Genomic DNA, 13,769 nt, shown 5'->3' with positions numbered 1-13,769 from the left:
AAGGAATGCTGTATACATAATAAATAAATTTTTTTAAAAAAGTAAAGGATAACACATGACAATTTTCCAAAAGAGACCAAATTTTTCTTGCAAGTGTGAAAGACACAGGAGATCGGTTCCTCTTGGAATGGAGATAGTGTTTGAGTTTGTGTTTATGAAGGTGGGTGGGAGTTGGAGGAGAGTTGTCTAGCCTGCCTATTGGGGTAGGAATGGTCATTTAAAGAACACTAAAAATGACTTTTCAGAGCTAAGGAGTAAATAGTTAACAGAGACTACCAACCAGCCTGAGCAATCTCAATTTCAATCTAATAAAGGCTAAAAAGGCTGTCATACAAATTCCTAAGCAAAAGAAAATGACATAATCAAGAGGAAGATGCTGGCAAAAATTGTCCCCTTAGTCATCTGCTGACCTCTTGACCTCCAGTTCCCATATTTGACCAATGATTACAGACATGGTCTCCATTCCAAATCTGCCTTCATCGTAGGTCTCAACATTTAACGGGAAGTTTAGTCCCTACCTAACCTCACTATTTCTTCACTCCATTAGCTCCAGCTGCCTTCACCGCTACTTCCAAGACCACACTCAGTATCTAGCTATGCTAGTTAAGTCAGTGTCAGAGGCACATCTCCCATCTTCCCAGCACTCCCTTGGTCATTCTCTGTTGGCCTGCTCATCACACAATAGCTGGCTCCTCCTTGCTGCATCTTCACCCACTCTCTCTACTTCCCTGTTCTTCTGTCTTTCCACTGTAGCCACTCTGACAACTTTAACCCTAAACTCAACACCATAAACCGTGTCTCCTTTTAAAAAGAGCAGTTACGGCAGCTGATGCAGTCTCTGTCCCTTGTACATCTCTCAGTAGTGACCATCTTATCCACAACAATCTTCATCTAACACCTCATCCACACCAGGGCACGGGGAGGGGGGATGATTCAGCATGTGTAGGGATCTTCTTAAGGACCAGTGATTAGCCCACACCTCTCAGTGGGACGGACATCACTTTACTTGAGTGAGAAGAGCAAGCCTGTCCCGGAGCTCTTTCAACTGCCTTCTCCTGAGAAATCAAAGTTTTCATCCTCTTGTTATGCAGAAGATGGAGGGTTTTCCTCCATTTTAAGTTCAAGGTCCAGGTTAGTTCCCAAATCGTGACTTTGATTCCTTTTCCCCTGTCCCCTCCAAGATTCTGTCATCGACAATCCTTTTACTGCCTATATCCTTGGCACTGTGTCTTTATGGTCCTGTAACCTTTTAACCTATCAATGCAAGTAAAGTCCTTTAATCATAGAAAACCTTCCCTGACGTCATCCCCCTCTAGCCGCTATCCTTTCTCTGCTTTCATTGTTCAGACTTGTCCAAGTAGCATCTGTATTAACCAAATTTAGCAACAATCACACCAGAAGGTAGGAAATCCCCCTGCATACATCAGGGACTGCGGCGAGGCCCAGAGTCAACATTCGAGGGCCAGGCAGCAAGCCTTTAAAATCCTACCACATTTCTCTGTAGGAGTTAACTTTCAAGTCACATTGTTTACTGTCTCTTAAAGAAAGTTCAAAGTAGAGAAAAGGAATGTGGTCGCTTCAAACAGAGGTTAACGTGTGTATTCTGAGGGCTTTTGCTGTGTGAAACATGTTTTACTGCTCAGATAAGGAGGGAAGAAATTAGCCCCACAGGCATGTATGAGGTTTATTTCAGATTTAAATACCTCTTAACTATTTTCTCTAAATTCCTAGATTTCTGGTAGACATGACTCTATTTCTTTAGCTTCCCTCCCTGACTCTCCCCCCTGACAACAGGCTTAGAATTGTTGGGATCATTCTGGAAAGCATTCCCAGTGGATTTAATTCAGAGAGCTCCAGTCCTCCCCAGGCAGAGCTCTCTGCTTAGACTGATGGACCTCTCAGCTCTCTGACACCTCAGGGTACAATAAAGAGGATCATAAGTTTGAAAAACTGTAAGTGTTTGAAGCTGTCCCATAATAATGTTCCTCGAATGTGGTAAAACAACCACTATAAGTGATTATTAATTGAAGTCCGGAGAATAAATGAATTGCCTTGGTGAGAAAGAAGAGCAGAGAACAGGCTTCCCGCTAGTAGATGGAGAAGTGGCAATAATAGTGAACAGACTTAAAGAAAACGGCCTAGGAATTCTGAAACGGCAGAGCAGAGGGAGCTAACGTCTTTCATGCATGTTTGACTGTTTCATAAGCCGTGTTTGAAATACATCACCTTCTGCCAATTGCCTAGGGTCAGAGATTGATTTCTCAGTGTGTCGGCAACTGTGTGACGTAGCCTGCAGAACACCAAAGCCAAACGAATTCTGATCTATTACCTAACTGTCTTACCCAGTTTTCTCCGAGTCTCTGTATAAGCAGGGAGAAGAGAACAAAACATAACAGCAAAGGGAGAAATAATGAGACCCAATTTGAGGGGTTTTCCCCCTAACATGAATTGAAATAGATAAGCCAAGGGAATTTACAATATAAAGGGCTTTTTTTGAGGCAAGAAGAAGAATTTATTCATGTCTTGTTTTTGACTTACTTTATAAGAATGTACTTTTGCCAAGTCTTTTGTGTTGTGGTTTTTATGATGTGAGCGCTACTCCCTTTGAAGTTTTGTTTGTTTTAGCACAGCCAAGTTGACTGGATTCTTAAAAGTGCTATTTTAGAATAAATACAAGGAGAAATGAATCATGGGGCCCAAACAATGGTTTGGGTGTACAGTTTCATTACTTCCAGTTCAGTCTGGGAAATATGTAACGAGTTTTTCACCCAGAGAGTAAAAATGGTCCAATTTATTAGAAAGCACGTGTTACTGGAAACAGTCAAGGACAGAACTGTAATAACAGAAACCAGCTTAGCAACCTTGATGCCAGCGACACTGGCCCTGGGGCTGTGACAACAAGCCTGTATCTGCTGAGGTATGGCAGTGAAAAGTCTGGAAGATGTTCTTCTCCAACAGACTTCATCTTTGTCTTGTACCTTTGACACCATAAGCCCATTTTCCTGTGTATCACCATACTTCCTTGACTTATAGATGTGTCCCCCTAATGTTCCTACCTGCAGCCACTGAGCAGTGACTACAAACCCCCAGACTTGGCATAGTACCCAGGATGGGGCATTCCTACTGGCCCCATCTTTAATATTTGAACTTTGGGTTCTGATCTTGCTCTTCCCCTCTGATGAAACAGAATTCTTCAATTTCTCTTCACTTTCCATACAACATCTTTGGTTTGTGATTTTTACATATGAATTTATATGGAGGAAATTCTGGAGGTCGAGGGTAACTATAAAGTTCCCACAGTCTAACCCCATGTACATTCGCAGAATGCAAGTGATAAGACAGACAGAGTGTTGGACTGTATGTAAGACAAAAAATTTAGATCTATAGCAACTATGACTGAAGGAGTGACCCTCCTCGGGCCAGGGGCATAGCTGTTTGTGATAGAAAGGCGACAAAAGGGAGTAAGGCATCCACAATTTGCATTACTGTAACCGTATCATATAGAAGCCATCTCTAGAGCAAGGGCTGGGATGAGTCGCATACAGCCAGCCCACTAAGAGAATGGAGATCAGTGGAGGTCTGAGAAACAGCACACTAACTACTCCATGGACGCCGAGCGTCCCACAGTCCTGAGCTGACAATAACTTACTTCTCAAGGCACACGCCTGCCTTTTCTCCCAGTCCCAGCCTTTTAGACAGAATGCTTTCCCTTCTCCTGGCCAGCAAGCTTAGCAAACAGCCAGCACATTTCCACCAGCCAGCTCACACTTGCTAGTGTGAACAGCTTCCCGCTATTAGCCACAACACCCCCCCTGCGACATGGTGGTGCCAACAGACAAGTGTCTACTACAGAAACATCTCTGCATCTCGAGGTGCGTCTGTGTGCATGCGTCTGATGATTTGCTTTGCAGCTGAACTCACTATGGAACTCTGTGAAGTACCAGTTCCTTCACCATCACCCTCTCCCCGATGAATGATACTCTACATTTTACTTTCTTGTGACTGACCGGGAACACGTGTAAGGAAAACATTCAATATTCAAAGAGATAAATTAAAACGCCTGTCTTCGGGACATCTGTCTACTTACTTCAGGTTCCCTGGAGTATGAGCTCATCTTCTTCATACTAACCTAGAATGATACATAGCACCACTACGTCCCCAATAGTCACGTGAGTGGCCTCGGAGTCCACCGTGATATAATAGAAGTGCCTGCAGAAAGAAGGGCCTGCAGGAGCCACAGAGGCACAATGGCCAGCACAGCTGAAACCATGCGAGAAGGTGGCCTCGCTACGGAAGGCTATGAAGGTGGCACACACCCCCTCACCATGCTCAGTCCCCAGTGGTCGCCGGGGCACAGCTGGCTAAGCTGGAGTCATCATTTAACTCTGCCCCATAAATGTAACAGACAAAACTATGGCCATGTGTCTAGGAGCAGTGACATTATTTTTAGTAATGGTTGTGTTCTGGAAAGTTTCTCTTTTGCTGTGAAATTTCAATGACTTTGTTCAGTTGTATTTGCTTGTGTTTTTCAAACTATTAGTTCTGTGTGTTTTATATTTCTCTTTACCCCAGAGGCTTCTTTATCTGGACACACACACACGCACGCACACACACACGACAACAGGCACACAGTAGCCACACTAACCATGAATAGGCTCTCTGGCACTGACAACACCAGCAAGGCAAGGAAGGGTTCCCTTCCTGCAGTTGCTAGTCTGTCCTTGAGGCTCTTACAAGCTAAAATAAAAACAAACGAACAAAAGACTAACAAAAGGAAAAACAATAACTTCATTCTTAGGTCATCCTGTCTTTGAAAAAAAAATATAGTTACTTTTCCTTTACTGTCAGAATTAATTGTCTTAAGCTCAGAAATTAAAAAAAAAATTTACCTGTTTCCTGAATACCCCCAAACACAGACTTCTTCTGTTTCCTGAATACCCCCAAACACAGAATTCCTAAGATGTCCTGGCTCATGGAAGCTAGGAAAGTTGGTGTGGGTAGGCAGAAAGACCAGTGGACCAAGAGCTGGGTGTCCTCTGAGTAAAGATCTGGACATATCAGCTCTTGGCTCCTAGCCTTAGCTTCATTTGTAAAATATGTATAATGATGTCTACATTTTACTGAGGTCAAATGAAATAACAGACTTTAAAACGCTTTGGGAAGCCATTCGGGCTCTTCACAATGTGATATATTCGCTGGGTCTCAATTCCTAAGACAAGGCAGAACCCTGAGGCTGAGAATTGCGAAGAAATGCAATGAGACGAAGCAGAAAGGCCGTTTCAGCAAAGCTCCGTGTTTCTTGCCCACTCTTCCTTCCTCCTAGAACACAAGAGTACTAAATGCAATGTGCCATCTCCTATTCCAACATTTCTACACCTTTCAGTCACAGCCCTGACCAAATCGGAGAGCCTTTTCCAGAATGGGAATCAACTATTGCTGAAGTATATCATGGAGAAACGTTGTGCTTCTAAGGAAGCTGGAAGCTGGAGTCAGCACCTGGTCACTTGTCAATTTTTAAACAAATCCTTATTCGGTGAAAACCTGTGCCAACATTAGGATTTAGATATGAGGGAGGAAGATGCTTGCAGTCTGCCGCGGGACAGCGGCTAGGTCCTTACTCTCTCGGTCAGGAACTAGAAGCAGGCACCCTGAATGGTCTGACTGTACCTGTAGCTCCCCTTCCATTATGCTCAGGAGCTGGATGAGATCCTCCTTGGATAACTCCAGAGACTTCTTAGTCTTTTTCTCACTTTCTCCAGATGGTCTGAGGTGCCGTTTGACAGTTCCCGAGGCCATGACATCATCTTCCTTCCGATTTGCCTTGTTCTTTTTTGCCTCTTCTGAGGGGCTTTTATCACCAGCACTGTTGATGATGGAGGACTTGGAGCAGGAGATGTGCCCGTTAGACGGACTTTCTCCGCCTTGGTTTCGTGACCTCATTCCCACCTGCAATACACGAAAAGAGACGTTCTTCACCATCACTGAAATTATTTTTGTCTAAATACTTAGAAACTTATACAATATTACAACTTTGCCAGTAAAGAGAGAGAGCGAGAGCGAGAGCGAGAGCGAGAGAGAGAGCGAGAGCGAGAGAGAGAGAGAGAAACGGTAGCCTCAGTGAATACGCTATTAATGTTTCCAGGAAAATGCTTGGTTGGTCTTCAGGAAAAAGTAACAACATCTCAAGCCAAGATCAAGATTGGCATCAACTGTTCTCAGTCACTGGCAATGTACCTTGAGATCTCCCTTCCCAAAGCATTTTATTAATGAAATAAGCACAGATGTGATTTCTCAAAATTCATAGCCAGTAATCCTAAACATCATTAAGGTTACCAAAAGCAATAAAAAACTATTGCAGCCCAGAGAAATAAACGTGGCTTCCAAGATGGGACCCTAGAGTGCGAGACACGGCAGAAAGAAGGGAGGAAGTCTGAGCACGCGCAGAAAGAAGGGAGGATGTCTGAGCACGCGCAGAAAGAAGGGAGGACGTCTGAGCACGCGCAGAAAGAAGGGAGGACGTCTGAGGACGTCATGGGTGCTTAGTCACCAGCAATGCGCACATCCTGTCTCTCTGCTGAGATTCCATCTCACTAAGACATCAGATATAGGGAAAACAGTGCGGGTTGTACGGAACTCACTGCATCGTGTTTGAAATAATGCTGGGAATCTACATAAAACCACTTACTGGAAGAGTCAAACTTGAAGCATCACCAGGGAGGGGTGAGCTGAACATGACAAAAGCAGGGAAATCCTAGAAGGGACAGCGGACAATGATAGGGAATTTTATTTTCCATAGCCTCTTTAATCAAGGTGGGTTTTCCTTATCGGTCACTAACAGCGATATAAATATAAAAAAGTGGAAGAAAATGATCAATTTAAAAATAAATATTTTCTGGAGCAAAAGGAAAAAGCCACAGCTAAGATAGGAGCACAGTCCGTGGGGAGAACATTCTAGTCATTATATGATGAGTGATTTAAGACTGTCACTCTGGCACGAGAGAACAGGACCAACAGAGAAGAGGCAAGCCAACGCACTGAGCTCAGAGGCGGAACTTAAGTACCTGGGAGAGAGCACTATGGCCTCAAAATTTGCCTAAGGCACAAAATTGCCTAAGGCAGTGAAGCAGGTAGTCAGTGGTATTTGACTGACCCTTAGGCTCATCTATTGGAATGTTTGCTCCCCTGGTGGTGAAATTGTTTGGAAAGCATTAACAGGTGTGGAGGAGGTGTGCCACTGGGGGGTGGACTTGAGGTTTCAAAAGCCCGCATCATTCCCAGTTAGCTCTCTCACAAGCTCTGTGCTTGGGGATAAAGTGCTGGACTACTGGTACAGAGCCATGCCTGCCCACCGCCACAGAGCCATGCCTGCCACCATGCATGCATACCACCACAGCACCATGCCTACTTGCCCACCGCTACAGTGCCATGCCTGCCCACCGCTACAGCGCCATGCGTGCCCACCACTACGGCGCAGTGCATGCCTACCACCACAGCACCGTGCCTACTTGCCCACCTCTACAGCGCCATGCCTGCTCACCCACTGCCACGCTCCACACCATGATGGACTCTAACCCTCTGAAATTGGAAGCCCCTCTTTCTTCTGAGTTGCCTCGTTCATGGGGGCTAGCCCAGCAATATAAAGTAACTAAAACACAGCCTTATTTAAAATTCACAGTATAAACACCCCTTTCCCTGAAACAGCTAAACAGCAAGATTTTCATTATTCATTCCAAACTTTGTTACTGGAACATAAATTGCCTTTATGAACCCAGTCATATTTTAGGAACTAAGGAAAGTTTTCAAAACAGATTTTACAACAGATAAGTAAACACAGTATGGTATCTCCTTTCAAATAATGAATATTTAAGTCTTCAAATATATAATGAAAACATTTCATTTTTTTTTAAAATTAACTCTTACAATGAAATGGACCCTGTTATGGGTGAGAGTTCTCTATAACTGTAAACAATATGAACTGAAAAAGTATTCCTTGGCATTGGCACTGTCCTCTGAGTGACTCAGAGATTACGTCTCGATTTTAGAGTCCCTTTTGTGCTTCTCCAGTAAACCAAAGAATTGATGTTATTTTATAAGGGAAACCAAGGCACTTTGGAACATGTCTCCTGTACATTATTGCAGCTTTTTCTTGTGGGCTAAGTTTCAAGATGACTTTAAATGAGAAAGGAAGTAGGGCTTGAGAGTTGACTCAGCAGTTGCTACTCTTGCAAGAGGAGCAGGGTTCTGCTTCTCAGCACCCACATGGCAGCTCACAGCCATTTGTAACTCCGATTTCACGGGATCTGACACCATCTTCTGTTCTTTACAGGCAAGGGGTGCACATATAGTACACAGACATAAACAGGCTAAACATCCATATATAACATTTAATTAAAAGTTAGAAAGAAACAGAACTTTAAAAAGAAGGAAGAGGGAGAAGAAATAATGAATGAAAAGTAAAGGGAAAAGAGAGGCAAAGAGATGGTGACTAGAGTCTCAAATTAGACTCGTGACCACACTCAGCCAGCATGAGTTCCCAAACCGAGGCTCAGCAGTTCCACACACAAAGCTGCTTCTCTCTGAAGGAACTCTTTCTGTAAAGCCTTAAGGCCCTTTCAGATGATAGATCAAATACTAATTTAATAACCTGGATTTAGGACACGAGTTAGCAGACTTTCTAGACAATTGTTCCCAAAGCATAGGAAATAGGATGGTAATTTAAACCACCTGCCGCCACAGCCCTGTAATCAAAACACATGATTTGTGCCTGATTCGCTTAAGTATGTGTTTATGCTAATCACAGCTGTATTAGCAAAAATACAGAAAATAGAGTCAACTTCTTAGCTGCTGTCTTTACATTTGGTTCTTTCTAAACATCTGCACCTGAAGTGAGTGCTTTCAGGTAAGTCTTATCATGCCTCTGTATAAGTGAATTTTGTAGAAGTAAATACATACATAAATAAAAATAATATGAAAACACCCAACATGAATTTTGGAATCTTCTGGTAATTTTACATCATTATTGATTGGAGAGCATGAGCTCAGGCTCCGTTCCACATGAATCCACTTTGGCCAACGGAGGACCTCCTGTGGGTGGACCCTCGATGTTCATTTTGTCTAAGCAAATATTTTTCTTGGTGTTGTTAAACTTTTGCATTGATTAATTTCCTTTTGACATAGATTCTAGCTCCTTTTCAATAGGGCATAACAGTCTTCTATCTTTATTTCCAGAACACCAGTGATCAGCACCTTTCTGTCTCTGGAATACGATGGTCATCAGTGACGCCACACTAGTCAAGAAAGCTCAGGAGGAAATGAACCAGGCCTCTGAGGGAGAAAATGGGATTTTTCAGTAGTGTAACCAAGTGCACAACAATGAAGAATTACTATAAGCTACTTTATTGTGTCTTGTAGGCACTAATGTCTTGGCAAGGTACCCGACAAGGTACCTTCTACTGCCTCATTGAGAGAGAGCCATGCTTGTCTCGTTTCCAGCCGTTCTCCATGGCCTCTTATGTACAAAGCCTGAAGTGCTTTCCATGCAAGGATGACATCTAGCATCCCCAGCCACCTCAGAAGCAGGTGCTGCTATTCTGAGACTTGCAGATGAGGCCAATGAGGTTTAAAGACACAGGCTAGCGTCCCCTCAGTCACTCAGCTGGGAAGAGCTAGGATCTGAGCATATGTCTAACAGGGGGAATCAGAGGATGGAGAAAACACCACGAATGTGCAGGAGATAATGGTTTCCAGGTGTGCACAATGGAACCGGAGAAATGCATGCATATGTTTTCCTCCACAGGCACCTGTAAAATTCCTACAGTAATAGAAAATTTGGTTACTAAAAAAAAAAAACATCTACTTTCAAACCAATGAACTACAGAGCTTGTAAGAGGATGACTTTCCTGAGAAACAATCTGATCAGCACTAAGGGTACAGGAGGTAATGGAAATAGGATGCAATGTCTGAGCAAAGACGACCATGACATACGTGTGGACCATCTTAAAAGTCCCAGGGCCGTACAACAGCAAACGTCTAATGAGAAATGGCTAAATGGAGTCTACTGTGCTTACAAGGAGGATAGACAGGTGGCAGAGAGTGTGGGTAGAGCCCCGCAGGCTGTCGGTGGCCTTTTGTCAGGCTGCAAGCTTGGAAACTATAGGTAAATTCCCTAAGGGAAGTCAGACACCTCTGTAACCCTCTCTAGCATATCCTTACAAGAGTTTCCCCAGAAAACAGGGAGAATACACTGAAGATTCATGTCAGGTTTTGCAGCCCATTTTGAAAACTGGTATTGTTTGGGGCACAGATTCTTCTCTTTCATAAGCAACCCATACTAACATAGCTCATTCAACACACTTCCTTTTCCCTTCGTAGCAACCTGTCAGCAGCACAGTGCATGGAATTTGCTGAGGACAGTAGGAAAGAAAAGAAGAGCCGAATACCTTATGCCTTCTTTTATCTCTGGTCCTCCCTCCTCCTCATTCCTGCTGCCTTCCACACTGGGCAGTACCACAGCGTTCTGTCAGATGGGTGATATCGCATGAATTACAAGATATAAATACAAATATGTAGTGTGGTTTATGCTGACATGACCAGCATCTCCAAAGCATCTGAAGAAAAGGCAGCAGCGATAGTTCAGTGCAAAGAGTTTCACAGAGGACAGTTGGGCGTCTAGTACTTGTGTCCTATAGCTTACAGCTATAGCCGCAGCTTCAGCACCAGCCTCTTATGGCTTCCACAGTCAACTCCCGACAGACAGATATACAGACACACACACACACACACACACACACACACACACACACACACCATCCTCTTTCAGATAAAGAAAAGAGGGAAATGGACTATTCAAAGTCCATTCTCGTCCCCAGTTTCCTTGCCCCTTCCAGACCCTAACCTTGAACTTTCCGGGCAAACTCACCTTCACACTTGATTCCTATCATCTACTCCTTTTCCTGTGGTGATTCCACACTTCTCAAAATGCTCCCTAACCTCATCATCAGCAAAAACTTTTTTTCTCTGCATAAGTTTGGCTCTTTTTCTACGCCCATCGGCTTCTCAAGCACCCAACCCCTGTCTGGTTTTGGTTTTGTTTTCTCTAGTCATAGTTTTACGAGCCTACTTGGTACATAAAATGAGGAGCCATAAAATCATATGGATACATATATTTGCATTTTTAATTACTTCATAGAATTATAAGAAAAAAGGACTAGTACTAGTAAAGAGGTAACCCCATCACTACAGAGAGGCTATGCCTCACAGTGCGGCCTGGTGAAAAGGCCTACAGCCAATGGAGTACTGGACCATCACCAGAGAAGAATCCTCATTCTTCCCTTCAGACAGAAAAGATTTAAAATTAGTGCTTTAAGAAAAGTGCTTAAAACCAGGGGCAAAAGAAATAGTCGGTTCTAGTTTTATGTCCTCCTTGAATTAGGCCATGCTGATGTCCACAGCTTGTGCTGCCGTCGAAGGCCATGCTGGTTTCTGTGGTCCATGCTGTAGCAGTGGGCCTTGTTGATGTCATTGGTCTGTATTGCCACCGGAGATCATGCCCAGGTGCTGGTGCTGGAGGCCATTGAAGAGCACTCTTAAGAATGGTGACAGGGGGTTGAAGAGGGGAGGAGAGGCAGGAAGGGGAGCAGAGAAAAATGAGAGCTAATAAAAATTTTAAAAAATTAAAAATAAAAAAAAATGGTGATAGGGAATGTTCTTCATAGGTAATGGCTCCTGGCAGGGATGAGGGTGGGTAAGGACTCAATTTTCTTTAAGGGGCTGGGTGTTAGACTATCCTCCAGTGAGTATATGGGCAACGCAAAGTGGACTTGGTTTTGTTTTGTTTTTCTTCTTTCTTGCTTCTTCTTCTTGCTTCTTCTTCTTGCTGCTGCTTCTTCTTGCTGCTTCTTCTTCTTCTTCTTCTTCTTCTTCTTCTTCTTCTTCTTCTTCTTCTTCTTCTTCTTCTTCTTCTTCTTGTTTGTTTGGGGAGAAGGTTATAAAGGAGGGGTAGACCTGGGAGGACTGGGAAGTAAGTATGATCAGGGTGCATTATGTGAAATTCCCATTTAAGTAATAAAAATATTATGTTGGAAAAAAAAAGAAAAGAAAAAAAAACAACCAAATCCCTTTCTCTTTCTCTGCACCACCAGGTTATTTCCTGTGAGCATCTTGGTTACTCATTTCAATCTGATTAAAAATATCTCAACCCATGAAATGTTTGAACATCTCTCAGCTTTCCAGCATAATAGCTAACACGATTCAGAAAGGCTCCTAGGTTTACCCTAATTGTAACAATTTTCTCTCAGGTTTACACTGAATATTCCATGTTTTTCTTTTGTTCTTCATACTATGTGTCACAGATCTATAAAGTAATTTTTTTACCCCTCACTGTCTACATTCTTTAAATCTTCAAAATAACCAGATTTTTAATTTTTAAAATGTTTTTCTTCTGCTAGGCCAGATCTAGCCAGAAAAGTTGACTATTCCACAAAATAGACTCATGAGGCATTAGAATTTTGGAAAAGAGGATTTTCTGAGCCCCTGCAACCATGTTGTAATCAAAAGGCCAAAGAAAACACCACAACTGTGGCAAAACAGAAAAATATTATTCCGCCCTAGCCTAAAACTACGCTGACGCTGAGACGTTTTAGGAGTGTGGCTCAAGGATGATAGCAGCAGACCTATGTAAGTTTTCCAGAAAAGAAAAGTCTAAAAACTAACAAGGGACCAGGCCAGGGAAGCCCCACAGAGTTAAACGAGGTGTGGAAACGGAAGCGTGCTCGATGTGAGCATTACCCTGAGTGGCAATGGAGGGCGACCTTTCTCAACTCTCTTAAAGTCTCCGAACATGAATTCTTCATCAGTGTCTTCTGTGATGGCCTTTGCCCCCTTTTCACGAGCCCTCACCCAGTGCCCAAGATCCTTCATCAGAAAAACTGAACTTCAGTCTGGTCTCCCACGCGTTTCCTGTGTTCATGTATTTGTAAATAGACTTGCAGCTATCTGCATATCACAGCAGGTTCATTTTGTTTTTAGGTGTGAATAGTTGATCATGGGGCTGAAGAAAGGCTCAGCAGTTAAGAACCCTGGCTGCCCTTTCAGAGGACCAGACACTGATTGCCAGCACCCACACAGCAGCTGGCAAGCATCTATAACTCCAGCTCAAGGGAATTCTGATGTCCTCTTCTGGCTTCTAAGGTCACTGCACACACACACAATGCATAGAGAAACAAGCAGGCAAAAGACTCATACCCATAACACGATTTTTAAAAATTCAAAAATATATTTGCTTATGAATTCATAAAATAGTGTGGTCTATATGTAGGAAAAAGGGGCCAAAGAAGGGGCATGAGGAGGACTATGTACAATATAAAATACACACTTTTAAGAAAACATCAAAAAATAGACAGGTATACATAAGAAATTACTAATTTGCATTTTCACCATCATAATCATTGTTGTTGTTGCTCTTGTTTGTGAGACAGGGTTTCTCTGTGTAGCCTTGGCTGTCCTGGTGTTTACTCTGTAGACCAGGTTGGCCTCAAACTCAGAGATCCTCCTGCCTCTGCCTCCCAAGGGCTGAGATTAAACATGTGTACCACCACCGCCTGGCTTGCAATATTATTTTTAAATAAAAGTTAATAAATGCAAAAAGACTACTCCGCCCTAATATTTTAAATTGTTCTATACTGGCTTCTCTCTGTGTGTACGTACACGTGTTATCCGCATGTACATATCTGCCTATGTGCAAGCACACATATGGATGACACATGTACATC

General features: G+C 43.1%; 1 protein-coding gene across 2 annotated transcripts in view; it reads right to left on the bottom strand.

The window, feature by feature from the left end:
- Positions 1 to 13,769, bottom strand: part of Filip1 (filamin A interacting protein 1) — a 152,493-nt gene that overhangs the window by 79,051 nt on the left and 59,673 nt on the right. For both annotated transcript variants that reach the window (XM_013346424.2, XM_005347572.3), the window contains exon 2: positions 5,668 to 5,946. In XM_013346424.2, the coding sequence (XP_013201878.1) occupies positions 5,668 to 5,940 (273 nt within the window). In that variant the 5' untranslated portion in view covers positions 5,941 to 5,946. The remainder of the gene's footprint in view (positions 1 to 5,667; positions 5,947 to 13,769) is intronic.

This window comes from Microtus ochrogaster, chromosome 5 (assembly GCF_000317375.1).
Source record: "Microtus ochrogaster isolate Prairie Vole_2 chromosome 5, MicOch1.0, whole genome shotgun sequence".
In the NCBI taxonomy this organism is placed as follows: Eukaryota; Metazoa; Chordata; class Mammalia; order Rodentia; family Cricetidae; genus Microtus; species Microtus ochrogaster.
Note: the sequence above shows the minus strand (reverse complement) of the source record. Positions and strands in the feature narration are given on the sequence as shown.